The sequence below is a fragment of the Maniola jurtina genome, chromosome 6 (assembly GCF_905333055.1).
Source record: "Maniola jurtina chromosome 6, ilManJurt1.1, whole genome shotgun sequence".
Lineage (NCBI taxonomy): Eukaryota > Metazoa > Arthropoda > Insecta > Lepidoptera > Nymphalidae > Maniola > Maniola jurtina.
Genome location: NC_060034.1, coordinates 12,921,301 through 12,944,095, shown reverse-complemented (window position 1 = coordinate 12,944,095; position 22,795 = coordinate 12,921,301). Strand labels below are relative to the sequence as shown.

At 35.9% G+C, this 22,795-nt stretch overlaps 1 protein-coding gene and 1 long non-coding RNA gene across 4 annotated transcripts in view; one reads left to right on the top strand and one right to left on the bottom strand.

Annotated features, from left to right (window-relative positions):
• The first annotated feature begins 3,276 nt into the window (after positions 1 to 3,276).
• Positions 3,277 to 19,407, top strand: LOC123865882. Its single transcript, XR_006796064.1, has 3 exons — positions 3,277 to 3,356; positions 7,128 to 7,133; positions 19,396 to 19,407. It is a non-coding gene; the product is annotated as an uncharacterized LOC123865882 (long non-coding RNA).
• An 897-nt stretch (positions 19,408 to 20,304) lies between these two features.
• LOC123865880 (tyrosine-protein phosphatase Lar-like) overlaps positions 20,305 to 22,795 on the bottom strand; it is a 106,568-nt gene continuing 104,077 nt past the window's right edge. Inside the window, exon 8 of one of the 3 annotated variants that reach the window (XM_045907081.1) lies at positions 20,305 to 21,306. In XM_045907081.1, the coding sequence (XP_045763037.1) occupies positions 21,179 to 21,306 (128 nt within the window). In that variant the 3' untranslated portion in view covers positions 20,305 to 21,178. The remainder of the gene's footprint in view (positions 21,307 to 22,795) is intronic. The other 2 variants (XM_045907082.1, XM_045907083.1) reach the window with 2 other exon arrangements.

Sequence of the window (22,795 nt, the reverse complement as noted above, 5' to 3'; positions counted from 1 at the left end):
TCATCATCATCAACATCATTGTTTCAACATATTATTATCACTGGTTCAATACTGAACACTGAGCGAGCTATGTTGGGTATTACTCTCAGGGATAAAATCCGGAACGAGGAAATTCGCAGGAGAACAAAAGCGACCGACATAGCTCAAAGGATTAGCAAGCTGAAGTGGCAATGGGCAGGCCATGTCTGTCGCAGAACCGACGGCCGTTGGGGCAGACGTGTTCTGGAGTGGAGACCGCGTACCGGTAAGCGCAGTGTGGGACGACCTCCAGCCCGCTGGATCGATGACCTGCAGAAGGTGGTGGGGAGCGGGTGGATGAGGAAGGCGGAGGACCGTGTTTGGTGGCGCGCTCTTGGAAAGGCCTATGTCCAGCAGTGGACGCTTACAGGCTGATGGATGGATGGATGGATGGAATACTGAACACGAGACTCCTCCCAGAGTCAGAATGAGACGGGGTTGGCCATAGTCTACCACGCTTGCGAGTGCGGATTGGCAGACTTCACTTACCTTACGAGTATCTATGGAGAGCTCTCAGACATGCAGGTATTCTCCCAGTCATAAAACCGGAAAATTTATAGCTGCGTAACCTGGATCGAAGTCCGGACCCCCCAGAATGGGAGTCTGTCTCCTTGTTTACGCTACTAAACTATCACGGCTTTGATGTAGTATCTAACTTTATTTCCTACTAGCTATGTCCTTAGCGGATGTCTGCGTCTTAATAGCTATCTTCATGTCTTTCAGCAGGATCCGTCCAGTAGTTTTAGCTGTGCGTTGAAAGATTAGTCAGTAAGTCAACAAGTCAGTCAGTCAGGTTTTCCTATTATTTTAGTAAATGTTTGTTGCAAATCGGATCTTAATTATCTCATCTACCTAGTTAGTAACGAAGCAAGGTCAAAGGTGGAGTGAGCTAATTTCAAAGACAGGTAAATAGGTCAGAGGCTACGCAGACTCATTGAGACAAAAATAACCAGAATCAATGTTAACAAACATAGATTTTATAAATTAACCCACCTATTTCCAATCTTACTGGACTAGAATACGTAGGATCGTCTGTAAACTGACTCAGATGATATTCCATACGTAATATTATAAATGCGAAAGTGTGTCTGTCTGTCTGTCTGCTAGCTTTTTACGGCCCAACAGTTGAACCGATTTTAATTAAAGAGTTAAATGAAAGAGTTAGTGTCCACCCCGGAAAAGGACATAGGCTACTTTTTATCCTCACGTCATACTAATTTTGACAGTTCATAGAATACTAGGCATTTTTGTTCGGAATGAGCCATCTAGTGCTTAGCAGATAGAAGGTTGTTGGTTTGTGTGTATGAAATCAAAACTCAAATTCAAACTCAACTCATTTATTCCAAGTAGGTAGTATAGTTGTACACCTCTTGATAGTCAGAATTGTTAGATTTGTAAGATGATACCTATAGAAATTTAGAACTTATTGTAAGTCGTTTCAAATAAAAGCAAGTTTACTCGGCGACTGAATCACTTCCACACTCAATTTAACTCAAGTGTTCGGCGTTGAAACTTTAAACTGACCGCAATTTCGAGGTGTGGAATTTCAATTTTCGTCAAATTTCACTCGTGATGTACCACATAATAGGGATGTTGTCCACTACAAGCGTAAATTAAAAATTTATAACACCCCCCGACAATTGAAGGTGACAGTAACTAGAAAGAGCTGATAACTTTCAATCGGCTCAACCGATTTTCTTGAATTATAGCTAAAAACACTCTCGAACAAGCCACCATTCAAACAAAAAGAAACTAAATTAAAATTGGTTCATTAGTTTAGGAGCTACGATGCCACAGACAAATGCATAGATACACAGATACACACGTCAAACTTATAACACCCCTCTTTTTGAAGCCATATTATCGGTTCTAATCCTATAACGTCAAAACGCGCCGTAGTGGGGGAGCTTGTATGAAATCAGTCAGTTTTTTGGAATAGTCCTGGGATCGAATACCAAACCCCCCCAAAGAGGAGGCCGAAGTATTAACCACTAGGTTATTGCCGCTTCTACACATGTTATGTTATAATCGATCTCACAATCCCTCATGAAACTTACTACTGGTTGATTCTAATGTTTTTGCTAACGATACTTAATTAAGTTTTTTTGTTATATTTTAAGTCTACGATATTTTCTTCGGTAGCTCATTTAAAAAAATTTGCTTTTCTTGGACTACCAGTTCATGTTTTTAGATTACTTTTGTGGAGGTTACATGAAAAAGATTACGGATCAAAGATAAGACAACCCTTTGCATGTTTCTTTTGTATCCCGAAGCCTTCGTGTTTTCCTTGTATTTCTTTTTTTTTTGTTGGGTGGTGCAACAGAATGTAGTTAGGTAAGTATATTATTATTACTATTTTGCTTTCAGTCCTGAATTAAATTAAAACTTACTTAACTGTACTTCGATATTTTAATTCGTCGTTAAATCAGTCCTACTTCTGAATAACATCATCTCATAGTTCATAGTCTAAGTTCACCTACTAAAATAAACTTTTGATCCACTTTCACGAATATTTGTAACCTCTGTAACCTTTACTTAACTCGGATTAAGTTATGTCACATATAACTTAGTTTAATATGTAGTAAACTTGATCTCCAAAGGAGATTTCGAGGGGAGGAGTAGCAGACTAATCAAAACAAGTTTCCGAACAGACGTCAAAGCACTATTCGTGCTATATATATTATACGTATATTATGTATGTATAATCATTCAATCCCATGTAAAACGTGACTATTCGGTTGATTACTTTGTAAATAAGTCTAGATGAAGTTTGTAGGACTATGTTATCCAGACTGCTGATTAATCCGCTATCAATACCTAGGTATACCTATCTAGAATTTAGAATTAATTTATACTCCTGTGGGGTGTTTTCCATTGATTCAATTAATTTGAAAGTTTGTTGTGGGTTTAATTTGATTAAACCAATTTTGTTTCAGCCTTCCCCGCAAAATCAAAATGTTTTGCTTTTAAGATTATTTACTCTCAATTGGTGTCTATTCTATTGATGTTCTAAATTCGACCAAAATCAGTATATAATTTTTTTATACCTAAATAGCGAGCAACGAGCAAGCTCACTTGATGTTAACTGATTACAGTCACCCATGAACATTTGCAGCTACAGAGGAACCGCCAGCAACCCTTTGAATAACCCCATGTTGAAATCTAGGAGGTACACCGCCGAAGGGGTTTTTTTTAAACTGACTAACACAGCTTTATTTACAACCAATTTTTTTTCTACTACTAATAATAAACACCTACTCTAGCTAAGATAGCCAGTTCTTGATCTTGCAACATTTTTAGTTAAATTGTAAATACTTCCGCCAATAAGCACGCAAATTGTTCGAGATCAAATACTACATAATATGTAGTATGTAGCAAAATGTATGAAAATAACCGTTTTATTAACACTCTCACCGCCATACGGTCTGCCGGCGGGACGTATATTTTCGAGTAGAGTACGCCATCTATATGTTGCACGTAGCGAGATCAGCAGGCCATACGGGCCGCCGGCGTACCGAATCTTTCGCGCCAAAATCTAACAAAATTTCCGTTAAAACTTAAAACAATTATCGAGTCTGTCACGCCACACTAGTAAACAAACATAAGCCTGCCGGCCGCCCGCACGGCTTGTAACGGTCGCACTTTCGCGCGCGTTTTGTGAAATTTCATTGCTTTCTTGTGAATTTCTTCCTTTTTATTATTATGTCGGACTCAGAAGATGACCCAGACTACGAGCCGTCTACAGAAGAAGAATCGGAAAGTTCTGATGCAAGTTCATCTGAAAAAAGCGTAGAATTATCCACCAGTCACCAACATCAACATTCTTCAGAAGCCACAGCATCTCAGAGCATACCGAATTCTTGCTGGAATATACCCTTATCAGATGGTTCAAGAAAAAAACAGTTTCCTTTTACTGTTGACCCAGGCATGAAAAACATTGGGTCAGACTGTCAAACCGAATTAGACTTTTTATTTTTATTTTTGGATGATGAGATTATTGATTTGATGGTGCGAATGACTAATTCATACGCATCAAAAACACAAATACTCAAACGTGTGACACGAAACAGTCGGCTGTCTAAGTGGAGCGATTGTGATGCTGCCGAAATGAAGAAATTTCTCGGGCTTCTGATTTGGATGGGGCTTAAAAAACTGCCAAAAATTAGTGATTATTGGAGTACGGACGTATTATATGAAAACAATGTTGCAAAAAGAGTAATGAGTAGAAACCGATTTGAAATATTACTTCGATGTTGGCATTTTGAAGATAATTATTATTATGTTGGCTTAACAGATCGACTGATAAAAATAAGACGCTTCGTCGAGATTCTTTCAAAAAAATTTGGCCAATACAAAATACCTGGAGAGTTTCTTACTGTTGATGAAACAATGGTAGCTTTTCGTGGCCGGATCTCTTTTATGCAATACATACCTGGAAAACGACATAAGTATGGAATAAAATTATTTAAAATTTGCGATGACGACGGATATACCTATGACTTGATTGTATATGAAGGCAAAAAGACCACTTCAATCACACAAAACGTATCCAGTGAAATAGTCATGAAACTCAGTGAAAAATATCTGAATGCTGGAAGAAGTATTGTTACTGATAATTACTATACAAGTGTCACTTTGGCTAATAGTTTACTCCAAAAGAGCACCCATTTGTTGGGAACTCTAAGAAAAAATAGAAAAGGGCTACCAAAAGAATTATTGAAAGAGAAACTAAAGAAAGGCGAAACCTGTGCTATGGAAAATAATGACGGAGTGTTAATTCTACGATGGAAAGACAAGCGTGATGTATTGGCTCTATCGACTAGGCATACACCTAGTTTTGTCAGCGTGCGCAGTAAGAGAAACCGAAATAAAGTGTCATTGAAACCAACGCTGATAGCAGACTATAATCGGCATAAAAGCGCCATTGACTACTCTGATCAGATGGGTAGTTATAGTAACCCTGCCAGGAGAAGCTTGCGTTGGTTTCAAAAATTGGCCATAGAACTTTTATTTAGTACATCATTAATCAATGCTTTTATTTTATTTAAAAATTCAAAAAACCTCACGTCCAAAAAGTATACCATAACCACATTCAAAGAAAATATTTGCCGTACAATGATGGGCCTTGACCAACCAAGAAGACAAGGTCGAATAAACCAGGATTGCTCAGTTGAACACCGATTTGGAAAGTCTGCTTTGGTCGATCAGCGCAACAGAATAGTAAGAAGAAGATGTATCCACTGCTATGAAAAGAAGAGAGAAGAGGGTTTGACCAGTGTAGAAGCATGTAAAGTAACAAAGAAAGTAAATACGGTGTGCTTACTTTGTCCTTCAAATCCTAGTGTGTGCTCTGAATGCTTTGCTAACTTTCATAGCACTATAGTAAGGCAGTAATAATGTAATAAAACTTATTTCTTTCATTTAAAATTGCTTTTTTATTTCTGTAATAAACCCCCCAGAAATCGTATAAATTTAAAGATAGAGCGATTTTTTTTTTTGTAAATTGTAGGTATAAAAGTAAATTTTGTGTCTGGTAGCTTCACTTTTCTGTAATAGCAAGCCACGCTCTACAGAATTAATATGAAATCACGAGGTCGTAGCGGACCGCACGGCCTGCTAGTAAACATACACATTGAGCCCGCCGGCCACCCGTACGGCCTGGCAAACTCGTTAAAGATTTTTCACCGCGGCCTGCATTGGTGGGCAAAGATGCGGCCGCCGGCAGACCGCATGGCCTGTAACGCTGAAAAAATCTATATATGGAAGGCGGTGAGAGTGTTAATGATTTATTTCTAAACTAGAGGATGCTCGCGATTTCGTCCGCGTGGATTTCGGTTTTTAAAGATCCCATGGGAACTATTTTCCGGGATAAAAAGTTGCCTATGTCAATTGCAGGGACGCAAGCTACCTCGGTTCCTTTCATGCGAATCGCTTAAGCGGATGGGTATTTAGGAATCCCGTGGGAACCCTTTGATTTTCCGGGATAAAAAGTATGTCCATCCCCGGGATATAAGCTAACTCTGTACCAAATTTCGTCAAAATCGGTTAAACTCTTGGGCCGTGAAAAGGTAGCAGACATACACACAGACAGACACACTTTCGCATTATAATATTAGGATGGATCTCTTTTACAGTCCATAGTTTATTTTAATACGTACTTAGAGTTCACTATGTTTTTGTGACCTAGTTAGAATGGGCATTATTTGTTATTAATCGCCCACTTAATTATAATAATTTATGTAACTTTTAACTAATTTTCTGTACAATTTTAAGTAATGGCAAGTCATTTTTCATTTCAAACTAACAAGTGGAAACTGTTTTTACAACCCTAAATCATTCTACCCTTTGCTGATTAACCCTTTTATCATTATTTCTAACGAAGTGCTATCAATAATTTTTTATCAGCACAAATTGTGTGTTAACCTTTATTCAAAACGCAATTACCATTACAATAACAAAATGAAACTCGGGTTTTAATTACTAATTGTTGTTTAACTGGCCCCATGACAATAATGTTCCACGCTATTTTAATTATGTACCCCTGGTTTGTTCTGTCGGGGACATTATTGTAATTAAATAATCTATATCAAGTTCATGATTCCGGTTTCTATGAGCTTACAGCTATACTGAGGTCTTAATCCTCTCCGGTCGTGTCAGATTGCTGTCCCATCGAAGTGTTGCCGTGTCGAGATAATAAACTGTATCTTCAGATATCCCGTTCTCAGTAGTGAGCCGGTCATGGGTTTATAAAGAAATTTTATATACCTACCTTTTGTCATCAGGGAAAACGAATTTTATTTTAAAGTAACGAAATTTTGTACTGGCTGGACTTTCCCCTATTTTTGCTTTACATTTATCGCTTTGACCTTGACCTTTGAATCGTTGATATAAGCTAAGTACACACTGAGTGGAATAATGAATTTTGTATAAACAGGTATACGAAATTATATTTTACATTTGAATTTACAAGGTCTCTATTTCAGACTAGTCTCAAAGGTAAACTACTGAGCGAGTTTCATAATCTTTTAGATCTTTCCAAACATTAGGTAATCTACATCATTTCGACACCAAAATTATCTAACTTTATTTAGTTGATGCTGAAAGTTAAGGTAAATGTTGGAGTCAGGAACTAAGTAAGATGACTGGATCGGCAAAGTTTGTAAAAGCCTTCAAGGTCTCGAAAATAGCTAAGACCCCCTTTGAATCGCTGGGTTGGCGAAGTAAGTAGGTAAATAGATACGATATTTCTGATCTGTTCTGCATGCTGATTTGCTATGCAGTATCCAACGATGAATGATAGACATCGAGTTCAATTGGCATGGGATGGTTCTGCAATGATTTTTCGTAGAAAACCTTCAATGGATTAATTTACAAGTGTAAATTAAAAGTGTATAATACCCCCGACAAGTGAAAGTTACAGTAACTAGAAAAGAGCTGATAACTTTCAAACGGCTGAACCGATTTTCTTGGATTATAGCTAAGAACACTCTTAATCAAGCCACCTTTCAAACAAAAAACTAAATTAAAATCGGTTCATTAGTTTAGGAGCTACGATGCCATAGGCAGATACACAAATACACTTGTCAAACGTATAACACCCCTTTTTTTGGGTCGGGGGTTAAAAATAAATGTCAATTGAGCTTGGTGGCTATCATTAATCGTTGGACACTGAGGTAGCGAATCACCCCACGGCTCACATAGAGCAATACCAAGCATATCAGTGCTTTCTCCGTCATTGTGTATCTAGCCTAAAATAGCGGCAGCTAGTACAGCAAGTCACGCGGGCAATTTAGTAAAACGCTGGCCGTGCGTTGCGAAAAAGCTCTACCCAAACTATAGATTAAAGAGATACATACTGTTATTGTAATGATCCTTATAAGCATTAAACCTCGTTGGCCTAGTGGTTAACCTGTTCAATTGCGGATGACGAAGTCCTGGGACCTAGGTTCGAATCCCTGGCCAGACCAATAATAAATTAAAAAGTAAAAGTAAAATATTCTTTATTGTACACCTTTACATATATTTAATAGTTCGGTATTGGATTTTTTGGAGTTAGGGAACTGTCAGCGTCACGCCCGTGCCCACGGAGACCATAAAGCCGTCGGTTTTGCGCCTCATCTCTCTCCAATCCTGTCGAATTTCTGTTCCATCGGGCTATGAAAGTGAGGGAATAGAGAATGCACTGATACCCCTTCCAAATTAGCCCGCTTCCATCTTAGACTGAACCAGCGCTTACTATCGGGTGAGATTACAGTCAAGGGCTAACTTGTTTCAGAATTTAAAAAATCGGTTTCAGCTGGAGCAGAAACCATGCAGTACCAATACAATACCAACCAATATTAGTTTATTTTATTGCCTAATTAGTTATTATTTTGAATTTTCATTGCTTGAAATAAACTTCTATTTTATTTACTTACCTAATCTCATCTTGATAAAGTCCCTTTCCATTCGTAACGATCAATTTTTACACGGCTTATGGACATTTCTCTCGCCCTTCCGTGCCGTAAAATTTGGTAATTTATGTAAAAACTCATTTCCATTATAACGGGCCGGCTGTTTCGACGGTCCCAGGTAGATTTTCGAGTAAGGATCATACTGAACTTAAAACCTTAGTGAAGTTGTAATAATTTTTTTTTACATATCAACCTCTCATAAATTTGCATTTTTGATATAATCTTCTGAATCTTCTGCGCAGGAAATATTTTTATTTATCTTATTTTGCAGCCATATGTTTAAATTTGAAGTCTTCTAAATTATAGGTTTGTCTGTCTGTTATCTTTTCACGGCGCATCCATATGTAGGTACAGCATATCTATCGACTAAAATCGATTTCGATTTTAGTCGATAGACTGGCTAACCAACACTGGCTAAGACTTCATACACCTTACTCTTAAAACATTATGGAGTAGGTACTCTTCAGTCATTAGCTACCTCACGTTTCCCTTCACAGTTATGGCATTTATTTACCTAAATAGTGAATCAACTAACAAGCAGGTATGTACAATGAAGATACTTGATGTTAAGTGATTATCGCCGCCATTGAGCAACGCCAGAGTAACCGCCACTGCGTTGCCAGCTTTTCATAAATTTGTGGATCTGCTCCCTTGGACAACTCCAAGTCGAAGTGATATTTAACCAAGCATCATCTAGTACCTTATTCAAAAATAAATATTTTGATAAACCAATTTTAAATAATAGATACCTGCATATAAATTGGGACCATCCCAGTAAGTGACTAGTAACTTACTATCAGTAGGTACTTATGGTGGCGGCCCAAATGTAAATACCTACTAATTTATTATGAGGTGGCCTAAACAATTAATTGGCATTACGGTGTTCGGTTGTTTGAGTTTACAACAACCTTATTAGGGCTACCTACTAACTCTATAAACTTTTCCTTTGTTAAAGTTGTAACAAGTTATCCGTCGTAAAAGACGTTTCACAAGAACGGGCATCCGCTCTTAAAAGTTACATTCCGTGTTACCAACACTAGATTTTATGATGATAAGCTAAAACAAAAGTTTGCTTTGGGGTAAAGCCTTTAACTTGATAACAGCAATTTAGTTTTAGCGTTTCGCTTATTCACTTCCTGCCTTCGTGGGCAATCTTAAACAGATTTGCCTTTGAAATTAATCTTTTAAACTAATTTAAGATCACGATTAGATAATTCCGTTAGTCTAAACAATAGAGCAAAGAAATTTATTAAACTTCTTACATTCATTAGGTAGAACTCATATTATCTAACTCTATAATATTATGTACTGCCGCGGCTTTGCTTCCATGGAAATTTTGAAAAATCCAGCCTTATATCTTGTTTACATTAAATATACAACAAATACACATTCTATAAAAATTTCAGGTCTCTGCCTAGTATGATCTATGAGATACAGCCCGCTGACAGACAGATGGACGGACGGACGGAACGGACGGACGGGCAGCGGAGTCTTAGTAATAGGTTCCCGTTGGTACCCTTTGGATACGAAACCCTAAAAATATCAATCAACCTAGGTAGGTATATAAAAATAAGGGTATAGGTACAAGCTCATAGAGAATTCAGTTTAGGAAAAGAGTTTACTTAGTCCCTACTCCCTACCTAATAGCTAAAAATTCTGTTGTTACGATTTTCAATTTCATTTTTCAGCTTTATCAATAACCCCACACTCACAAACTCTCTCGTTTACAAATCATATAAATTTCTTATCTATGGTCGTGTATGGCTTTATTGTTATCTAGAAATAAATCATCCGTGTTGGACAAAGTTCCGGTTGACCCAATTATTATCATAAAGTAGCCAAAGCAGCCAACGCATAAATTCAAATTATTTACATATTTTGCATTGCTGACTCGGATAAACAAACTGTGTGTATAGGTAAGTATTCGTATATAAGTTCAATTGATCGAGTGCCAAATGTACAGTACGAGTATACTAGTAGAGAGAGAGCCTGTGAGTGCTAGACCTTCGTTATTTTATAAAAGTTGTCAGTTTCCCTGCGCATTGTCCCCAACATAGGAAGGAGGCACGATCAGCGATTATGAAGTTTGGATCATTGTGGATTTGGTAACAAAGGTGTACAAAATCTTTTGCCTAAGTATAAAGTCTAATTTTATATATTTCATCTGAATAGTACTTATTAGAAATCACGGCATGCTTTGCCAGATTCACTTAAACTTTAATAAATTGTTTAACTTAGCTGCTAGCCAAAGCTACGATGATCTAAACTTCATAGTCGCTGATCGTTCTTATCTGTGTTGGGGACAATGCGCCCAAAAACTTTCAGCTTTTATAAAATTACGAAGGCCAGGTTCAGGGCTCTAAGTGCATAGCTGTTTTAGCAACAACATTGAAGTAGATTATCCCACAGACCCACAAAATCACTACCCATATTACAGACAGCACACAGATGGATAGGAATTGTTCCTATCCGTCCCCCTAATCTGTCCCCCCGGGGGGACGGTTAGGAATAAAAAGTTCGATCTGTCCCCCTACACGCGACGAGGGGACGGATCGAACTAATTCTTTCCGAACTGTCCCCCCGCTGATTTCTTAGGGGGACAGATTGGAAGTTCGATTTGTTGTCCCACTGCCACGGACGAGGGGACAGATCGAACTAATTCTTTCCAAACTGTCCCTCTGTTGCCAACGAACTAATCGAAAGAATCAGACAGATGAACAAATTATTCCTATTATCTGTACGCCAAAATAAAAATAATTAAGCATCTTTACTATTACGCTATCAGTTACCGCTATTGTAAAACAAACAGTGGATTGTGTAAGACTTTATTTACACTGGATCAATACTGTAAAGTTAATAAATGGGGTCTCAACGTTTCTAAATACTTTGCCGTATCTTTTACACGTAATATTATGTATGATCTATTTGTGAAAACTTATTATTAGCTTTAATTTTCTTCTGCTCTTATCTATTTACTCTGTAAATCTCCCTTGTAAAAAAAAATTTGAAGGAAAAAAATTGTACAAAACACAAAACAATAATTTTTATTTACTATCATCATTTTTATCCAGGCCTGAATAATAGTACATACTGATTCTCTTTTCATTAACCCCCGACCCAAAAAGAGAGGTGTCATAAGTTTGACATGTGTATCTGTGTATCTGTGTATCCGTGTATCTGTGTATCTGTCTATGGCATCGTAGCTCCTAAACTAATGAACCGATTTTAATTTAGTTTTTTTTTTTGCTTGAAAGGTGGCTTGACCGAGAGTGTTCATAGCTATAGTCTAAATGAGTTCAGCCGTTTGAAAGTTATCAGCTCTTCTAGTTACTGTAACCTTCACTTGTCGGGGGTGTTATTACATTCAATTCTTAATTATTTTTATTTTGGCGTACAGATAATAGGAATAATTTGTTCATCTGTCTGATTCTTTCGATTAGTTCGTTGGCAACAGAGGGACAGTTTGGAAAGAATTAGTTCGATCTGTCCCCTCGTCCGTGGCAGTGGGACAAATCGAACTTTTTATTCCAATCTGTCCCCCTAAGAAATCAGCGGGGGGACAGTTCGGAAAGAATTAGTTCGATCCGTCCCCTCGTCGCGTGTAGGGGGACAGATCGAACTTTTTATTCTTAACCGTCCCCCCGGGGGGACAGATTAGGGGGACGGATAGGAACAATTCACGTCGAATGGGTTTGGGATCTGTGTGATGCTGCTAGGTACCAACTACCATATAGATCTATCTGGTATAGCGGATTATAGCAAACTAAGCTTTTGGTTCCTTGTAACTTTTAAGTACTTAGTTAAATTCATATCTATTTTACTATAATACTACTGAAGTAGATTGGTAATACTTGTACTTATATAAAATAATACTTGTACAAATTATCTAAATCTAGGTGTAATTTTTCGTGTAACTTTCACTACCTACTCACAGAATAATTATTATATTATAATAAATATACTTAAAGCCATGATATCTTAATGGTTGAGAGTTAAGACGTCCACCTCCTATTTGAGAGGTCGAAAGTTCAATCCCAAGCATGCACCTCTAACTTTATGGAGTTAGTTAAGTATGTGTATAACATACCGACCTCTCAAATATTATATCACCAGAAAGAGTTCCTAAATCTCTATGGTTTAGGAGTGAAGTACCTTACATCATCAGGTTTGAGGAGTTCAGATACTTCGTTTAAGTCAAACCTTCCCTTTTCTTTTTTCTTTAATCTCACCCTGCTCAATAATGAAAAAAAAAATGTTAACATTTAACTTTGCATTCGGTGTGGTCAACAGTATACCAGGGTTACATACTGCTGTACCTATGCAGAGCTATAAACTATAATAAGTTAGCAGGTTAGAATTGCCATAACTATAGTGATGTTGTGTTATTTTGTTTTAACCAAACTGCAGCAAAGCCAAAAGGAATGGTTATGATTTTAGCAGTCTATGTATGTATGTATGTATATAATATGTATGTATGTTTGTATCCAAATTTTGTGTGTTCCACCGTAGTGCCTAAACTACTGAGCCGATGAATGAGGTGTCAATTAATTCGGTGTAAAAGTCCAGATGACATAGACTATATTTAATACGATCAAAATTGATCTAACGGATGTTACATCAAAAAAAGTGGAAGTCTCCAACATTTTTTTTGCTATTGTATCAAGTGGGATGTCAAATGAAAGAGGAGAAAATTCTGAGGTCATGAATACAAATGTACTACAACATTAAAATAACCAAGCAACAAAAAACTATTTTACTATAATAATTCAACTTTATCTTGTTATTTCTTAGGATTTCATACCTAAAAAGGAAAAACAATCTTTACCTTAAACCTTATAGGATTACTTTGTTGTCTGTCTATGTGTATATTTGTCCACAAAACCTATAGGGTACTGCCCATTGATCTAGAATCATAAAATTTTGTAAGTAAAGTAGGTAAATCTTATAGCACACGTAAAGGAAAAAATCTGAAAACTGAATTTGTGATTAAGTACATAACAAAAAAATATTTAAATGTGTTTGTTTCAATTTTTAAGTAAGATAAGCTATACAAAATGGGGTATTATATGAAAAGGTTTTACCTGTACATTCTAAAAACAGATTTTTGTTTATTTTTATGTTCAATAGTTTTTGATTTATCTTGTAAAATGTCGGTAAAAATAACCAAGTATAGGACCCTCAGTGCACAAGTCTGACTCGCTCTTGGCCGGTTTTTTTTTCTATCAAATTGTGTTATCATAGATATCTTTAGAAATAAACTTCAATCACCATTAGACGAGATGTTAACTTTGTATAATGATGATTGAAGTTCATTTACAGACAAGTTACTTTTATCATTTTATTGTAAATCAATCTCGAAAGACAGATATATATGCTATTGAGGATTTTTTTAAAACTTTAAGAGAAACAATTTTATCATACATTATTTTCATCTAACTAAAAAACCAACTTTCAAAATCATTACAAAATAGAAAAATATTTTTATTTCTACACGTATATTTAACAGGAATTGTTCCTATCCGTCCCCCTAATCTGTCCCCCCGGGGGGACGGTTAGGAATAAAAAGTTCGATCTGTCCCCCTACACGCGACGAGGGGACGGATCGAACTAATTCTTTCCGAACTGTCCCCCCGCTGATTTCTTAGGGGGACAGATTGGAAGTTCGATTTGTTGTCCCACTGCCACGGACGAGGGGACAGATCGAACTAATTCTTTCCAAACTGTCCCTCTGTTGCCAACGAACTAATCGAAAGAATCAGACAGATGAACAAATTATTCCTATTATCTGTACGCCAAAATAAAAATAATTAAGCATCTTTACTATTACGCTATCAGTTACCGCTATTGTAAAACAAACAGTGGATTGTGTAAGACTTTATTTACACTGGATCAATACTGTAAAGTTAATAAATGGGGTCTCAACGTTTCTAAATACTTTGCCGTATCTTTTACACGTAATATTATGTATGATCTATTTGTGAAAACTTATTATTAGCTTTAATTTTCTTCTGCTCTTATCTATTTACTCTGTAAATCTCCCTTGTAAAAAAAAATTTGAAGGAAAAAAATTGTACAAAACACAAAACAATAATTTTTATTTACTATCATCATTTTTATCCAGGCCTGAATAATAGTACATACTGATTCTCTTTTCATTAACCCCCGACCCAAAAAGAGAGGTGTCATAAGTTTGACATGTGTATCTGTGTATCTGTGTATCCGTGTATCTGTGTATCTGTCTATGGCATCGTAGCTCCTAAACTAATGAACCGATTTTAATTTAGTTTTTTTTTTTGCTTGAAAGGTGGCTTGACCGAGAGTGTTCATAGCTATAGTCTAAATGAGTTCAGCCGTTTGAAAGTTATCAGCTCTTCTAGTTACTGTAACCTTCACTTGTCGGGGGTGTTATTACATTCAATTCTTAATTATTTTTATTTTGGCGTACAGATAATAGGAATAATTTGTTCATCTGTCTGATTCTTTCGATTAGTTCGTTGGCAACAGAGGGACAGTTTGGAAAGAATTAGTTCGATCTGTCCCCTCGTCCGTGGCAGTGGGACAAATCGAACTTTTTATTTCAATCTGTCCCCCTAAGAAATCAGCGGGGGGACAGTTCGGAAAGAATTAGTTCGATCCGTCCCCTCGTCGCGTGTAGGGGGACAGATCGAACTTTTTATTCATAACCGTCCCCCCGGGGGGACAGATTAGGGGGACGGATAGGAACAATTCATGGATAGTGATACTTACATATTCAGTGCGTTGATTTTAATAACCATTTACTAACCGTACTTCCAGACAGCATTTCTTTTCTAAATTAATCCCAAAAATTACATCCAAATTAATTATTCAGACCATGAAAACTCGTCAAAAATCATCACTGAATTAGTTAAGCTAACAAAAATTTCCCAAACAAAATACGGCCCATGTAGCATGTAAATAAGTCTTTATGAATTAGGGAAGGCATCTTTCATCTCTTTTCGGTGCGATTAGATATTCATAAGGCGCCAGTGGGTCCGCCATGTCTGTTGTACCCCCACCCCTGGAACGGATTTCGTATTTTCCTTGCATGTAAACAAAAAGTTTTACAACTCGGCCGTAACATGAATCTATAATGCGTTATTCTATCGCCTTATCTCCCCCAGCGCCCCCTATGGTCCGCGAGCTGATGAGTTTGAGGAGATACCTGCCTACTTCAGAAAACTCCCAAATTAATCTCACGTCCGGTTTTGGTACGAACGGAGAACACCAGGGACGGACCGTGGGTTTGTTGGGGCCTGCGCTAATATTAATTGGGGCCCTGTCTAATTAAATATTCAACTAATTGCCATCTTAGGTAGATACTAGGTACCTAGTTACACGGTATAGGAAAAAATTATAAAGCACCTATCTGCAGTTTTGTGATGCAAATTCATATATTTGCTCATTCTTTGTTAAAACTGAAATCACAATTTATGAAAAGTATTGATAAATAATAATTTAGTCGATATAGTTTGACATTGTTATCCAAACTTATAATTGGTTTTTTTTTTACAATTTACAATACAGTACATTTTGGGTAAATGGGGCCTTTATACCCGCAGGGCTCTGGGCTGCAACCTTAAAAGCCCTTATATAGATCCGGCCCTGAGAACACCGGCGTGTTAAAATATTACATTAAAATATGTTTAATATGAGTGCTTAGATCCGCCTATTCCCATCTCGTTATACTGTTAGTTCAATTGATGAGAAAATTCAGTCTGTGGGCAGATCGGAAACATAATACTTGCCTCCCACGATGCGTGATTCTGCGGATTATCACGCACGGCCGATGACCACGGATATCCACGCACAGCAACAAGGTTCTTCCAATAGTGCGTATCAGTCTGTATGGGTCTTGAGATTAGTGGATCGGACACTCCACGGCGGACGTGTCTGCGCTTCCTGTGGAGGATACTCTTCCCATGGTGCTTCGGTGCGCAATATCGAGTACCTACCGTGGGAAGCTGGTATAATATTTATTCCGTTCTATTGTCAAACTATGCGGGAAAATTAAAATAAATCGAACTAAAACATTAGTCCTATGTAGCATTCTTTTTTAGAAACATTAGTTTTTAAAATATCTCAATATACCTAGGACGGCAGAAACCAATAGAAATAGGTATTTGTTGTAATTTTACCTTCGTGGCATTATTAATCATTAATAATACTCTTCGGGTGGGTGCTGGGTTTAATTAAAACAAACGCATTTATTTAAACTTTATTATTTCTTTATAATGTTTATTATAGATGTAATTTATAGATTGTGCACATCGCGCAATCAATCATTATCCATAATACATACAACAAATATTTTATACTATTGTTACTTGTATACAATAATAAACTTTTCACATAATAATAACTGGTTATATTAAACGAGATCTGTCACGTAACCTATTCAGAGAAAAATACTTCGACGAAATATTTTTATCTCACGTCACAATTTTACATAAAGATGACTGTTAAAAATTCTATCGGACAACATGTAGACTCATTTACAAATGCTTTTTACAAGACGTTTTTGCCTGTGTAAACATAATATCTAACTTTCTTAGCCAAATAGATTTAGGCTAGCCGCACCTAGGATGTGGTTTGTACGAATTTAACTCGTGCGAACACGTACGAACACACACGAATAATCCAGACCTTCCGAGTACTATGAGAACACGTAGATTGGGTGCGAGTTAGTCGTACTTATAGTCTGCGCGCTTCCCTAGCACTTGGAAGGACGGGATTATTCGTGAGTGTTCATATGTGTTCGTACGAGTTAAATTCGTATAGAAATGGATTCGAAGTACGATCAGCCTTATGTATTTGGAATTTTTGCATATGATAACATTTTGAGGCGCGAGCTATGTTAGTGCATCTGCAATACCGCGTTTTACCTTCTATTTTAATGTTGAAAAGTTTAATAAAGTAATGTTATCTTTACACAAGCAAGACTTCTAAGTAAAGTACAAGTTCATGAATTTCATAGGATTATATACAATTTTAGAGTTGATATTTAAATAAATAGAATATTTTAGTATTTAATGACAGCATCTGTCTTTAAAAGCACTTCGAAACCTCAATACTACAAATGAGGGTATTTTTAAAAATGTGTTAGGACGGGGAACGATTACATGTGCTTCCACTTTTGAAACAAAATATTTCATTTAATAATTTATATCTGCATACTCTTTACTAATTTGTAAACACATATTCCCTAGAAAATCCGAGACATTTATTTATTAAAAAAAATATCCCTATTTTAATTCTAAAGGAAAGTTCACGCTTAGAGGAAAGTAATTTACAAATTGTTTTAAATGAAATATTATTACATCGTTTATCTAAACTGTAAAATTTATATTTTCTGCTATATTAATACTATAAAGTTTAACACCTATTTTATTACTAATAATATGTTTAATTACATAGACTGTACACAGGTCATCTTACTTCGCAAAACCTAAGAGTTTAAAAAAAGCAATGATAAAACTAACACAATTTACACCTAATAGTATTTCATGAGGCTTATTTTACCAAAAAACGGATGTCGAAGAATTTAAATGGCATAAAGCCTTATAATTTAAAATTACTTCCAGTATCAAATCTTTTTTACTTTAATCAATCAATCATATATTAATTAAACTTCAACTTAATATGTTATTAATATAATATTTAAATGTTTTATTGCAAAAGCCTAGAGCACTAATAAACACGCACCATTCATTTTAGATATTTTTTTATTGAATCGGCCATTACGCACATCCAATATCCATGCCAATTGTTTTTTTAAACTATTTATTTTCTTTTCGGACATGTTTATTATTATAGCATCCCGTTAGGTATCTGGAATTGATCGAACAGCGATACTTTCATAAATATTATTGCACGAGATAAAAATAAAATGCATTTTATCGATACCTATGAGCGCCTACTGAAAGCAGGTGGTTCAAATATTATAATCATCTTCAATCATCATTTTATGGCTATGCGTTCAAATAAAAAATATTGTATACTGATAAAAAAATTTACGGCTGAATACTAAAACGAATATCTTCATACTTAAAAAGTTGTCAATTACAAAATCTGATATGAAAAATAATGTAGCTTCGACTTTATTTAGTTTACAGCCACACTAGAATTACAAAAAACAAAGTAGGTACCTTAGTACTTAAGCATTGTATTGTAAAACTTACCTTATTTGGATAATTCTAAAGTATAAATAGCTTGAGTAAAAAAATAAGTAGTTACGCCCAATCGTGGTTAATCTGGTACTTTCACGGACACTTTGTGATGCCCGTAAGCTTATATGCATTTTTAAGCAACATAACCACTTCCTATCAGATGTGATCGAGGTAAAGCGTGCTTATAGAGAATAAAAAAAAATCTGTTATTATTCATAACAGTTTATGAGCGTCCCAAACACGCGTCCTTCAATCCTAGCACCATCAGTGTGACAAAGTTTTCTCGCGGCCTTTCGTTGCAAAAGCCGCATAGAGGTTTTACACTGATGTCGCGTGCCACCAAAATGACCTGTGTTAGTCGTTTTTGTACATAGTATTTACAACAGTTATAAATTTAATGATTTTATGAGCTAAAGTTTACTTACAATTTTACATTCCTTATTACAGAGTATAGCTAGATAGAATGATTCGTATATCTTTACTCTTTATTATTATGTACAATCCTTGTATTCTCTAAACATTTGTGTTAATTTATAGTATTGTCAGCTGTTTTATCATTCCTGTTTCCTTTTTCTCACGACTTTATTTTCGTAACGTTTTTTTTTTGACAGTCACTTCACTTTTGTCACTTTTCAGTAAAGAAAGAATGCGAAAAAATAACTCCAGCCTAATGGTCACTTTAATTTGAATAACTTTGAACATCCTATCTACATTACGAATGTATTTATATGCCACAGGTTAAAAGAAGTATGCACATAAGGACTTTAGACTTGCAATGGCATATCTTGCGATTGTGGTGGCTCAAGCATAACAAGTGCGACAATACTTTCCCGTGGAGTAAGGGTGGGCAGAGGGCTACCACGACATCATTTTATTGTTTTGTGAATCCGATTAATCTTTTAAACTAAATCATCGAATGCGTTTTCGCAATTGTTGTGCTTGGGCTGCCCCTATTTATTTTCTATTCCTCTATGTCCATTATATTTCTTCTTTCTCTCTACGGCATACGGCATTTAGATACTCAAATTGGTACTAAGAAACCATAGTCTTACCACTAAACATGATAAAAACCAATACAGTCATAAACCTTAAAATAGATTATATACAATTCTATTAGAAACAAGCACATCTACTTGCTCAGGGATTAATTAAATTTATATAATACATAACACAACCCACACTATAAAATAGCAAAACTATTTCGGCTGCTTACACTGATATTTGTGTCGAAAATATGTAAGAAATTGTTAAAGTATAGTTGTTTTCGAATTCACATGGTTAGATGTGTAACGATAAGTGTCAAAAGTAGTACTTGTAAAAGTTTAATAGAAAAAAAAATCGATTCTGATTTTGTGTCTCTAATCCATATTAAATCAAGTCTCTAATTGTCATAATGCGTGCATTCGTTACGTAAATGAACTCAATATGTCTATTCTTTTAAAGCCGATGCACACCAAGCACGTACACGTGACACGCGTGTAGTGACGCGCGTGAATCCGTCGACATACGAGTAACTGCACGCATTAGTCTACGCGAACGTTCACGCCACGCAAACGGTATGCCATATCTTATACAGTTCCATACATTACAACACAATGGTACGCGCTACGTCTACGCTTACGCAACGCATACGCGGCCTGTGTGGCCGGCGCTTTAAGGCTTGAAGGCTATCGTGATATCGGTCCTGGGTACTTTTTGAATGGCGTAAGGGGGTGTAAGATTGACTTTGAGTACGCGACCGCGATACGCGTAAGATACCTACGCTAAGTGTCGTGTGATGTATGCTAAGTATCATGCTTCGTCACGGTAATATTATACATAATATTACCGTGGCTTCGTGGTTGCGCACCTCAAATGCTCCCCATATAAGCAAGAACCGTATGTCGCGTCACCCAAAGTCTACCTTAACAGCACATTATAATATGTACTCATACTCGAAAGATATCAGCGTCAAACGAATTTAGGCTTAATAGTACATCTTTTACGTCTCATATTAGGTTGTCAAGAAATCGTTTATTGGGTTATAAATGATTATCTGAAGCCTAATACGTTCCATTTGGTATAGAGCTCACGTTAACTATTAATTAGTTCGTATTGATTTTAATGAAACATTAAATTGCAGAGAGAATTTAATACACATTAACTCTCTTTAGAATTCGAAAAGGGATTGAAATTTTATCAAATTAATATGAAACGCATGTTAAATACATTGCTAGTAATTTAATTAGTGAAATTGATTTTAATAAGGTTTGAACAGACCATACTGTAGTTTTTGTTTCGTGTATGCCTTCGAACTTCAAAATTAGTTTGAGTAACCAAAACAGCTATTTTAAAGTATTCAAATATAATTTTAATAGGTACTATTAGGTGTAGTATGTCATTTAAAAACCATTAAAATTCTTACTGGGTATGTAATATAAAATAATGATTAAATCTGATCTGCTATAATATCACAAGCATCATTATAAACAGCGAAATAGTCTGGGATACTATTTACATGGATAAACCTGTTTGGAGGTGTCAAGATAAGGCCAGGAACAGACTGGCGGCGAGGACCACGCGGTGGATGGCTGTGGGGGCGAAGGCTTGCCCCCCTCTCTGCATCGCGGCCGGATATTCACCTGACAAAGGAAAAATGGAATTTGCTTCTTTGGCAAACATTAAAACTGTTCTCAACAATAGCATTGCCGATTGAACAAAATGTTAACGGAGAGAGAATACTCGTAAAATCAATATTGACATTTTTGCAGTGCAATAGGAAACTTTTAGCGTCTTATGTTAAGAGGGGTCTCTCCGTCACTCGCTCGATACAAACGTAGTTCCAATTTCATTCGAATATTAAGCAACCAAAGTCCATGAAATTTTGCAGACATATTCTAGAAACTAATATCTATGCCTGTGGTTTTCCAGATTTCTGTTAAAATATTCGGTTTCAAAGTTACGCAGTCTTAAAAATTCACATACGAATCTTTGAGCCCCTGTAATTTTAAAACATATTTTTAGAAAAATCTAAAACACCACAGGCACAGATATTAGTTTCTAGAATATGTCTGCAAAATTTCATGGACTTTGGTTGCTTAATATTCAAAAGAAATTAGAACTACGATTGTATGGAGTAAGTGACGGAGAGAGCCCTGTTAATATATAAGTAGCTGTTTGTTCTATTGGCACAGAGAAACAATATGAATGTGCTCGTCAAACTAAAAACCTACGAGGCTATTTTTGTTTTCGTATCATTATTAACTATAGTAAGCTTTTAATAAAGCTTTAACTTTGCTCAAGATCCGTTCATTAGCACTTAATAGGTACTTTCTTCCATAAAACTTAAACTGAAATACCGAAGGTCAAAATTATGTCTACTAAATTATAAAGCAGTACTGAGAATTTAATATAAAACCTTACAAATGTTATCCTAATGTAAAAGATTATACATAAGTACAGAAAAATAAATATTCAGTATTACAATAATGCAATATAAAAATAATTTTATACCAAATGAACAGACTAAAAGCTCATGATTGAATAAATAATAAGGGGCTCCCGATAATTAATTCAAGTAAAGAATATTTAGATGTTTACTCAGAAAAGGATTTTTGATTTATGAAGGAAAACTGAACTAAAATAGCATAGCTTATAACTTTTCAAAGTGGTGGTCTAATAAAATTTACTTAACGGTCTAACTTAGAGTCAAATTTTGAGCACCAAAAAAAGCAAAGTGGGTTGCACAAATCAGTATTCAGATCTACATGATTAAGGTTAAAGTTAAAATTTTAGTCCAAGGTTAACAAACCCTGACTTGTGCCCATTTTGCTTTATCGATGCAAAGTTTAACGCTAACCGTAACGCAACTTTAACCGCTTTGAATCAACGTAGTCAATATAATAATGTACTTACTTTGGTTAAATTTATGACAGAACTGTTATTCTATAAGCCAGTATAAGCAGTGTCTAATTTTTTACTAGTAATAACCTTAATTACAGATTTACGGTAACTTACATTTTGTTGTTTTGCTTTTAAAGTTACACTATGGCATGTACTGTTTCTTTTTGTTAAAAAAGGAACAGGCCCAATTTAAGGCACGTTTCATTTCTTTGATTCATCGCTGTCGTTGTTTTAATGGTTTCGGCATCTACGGAT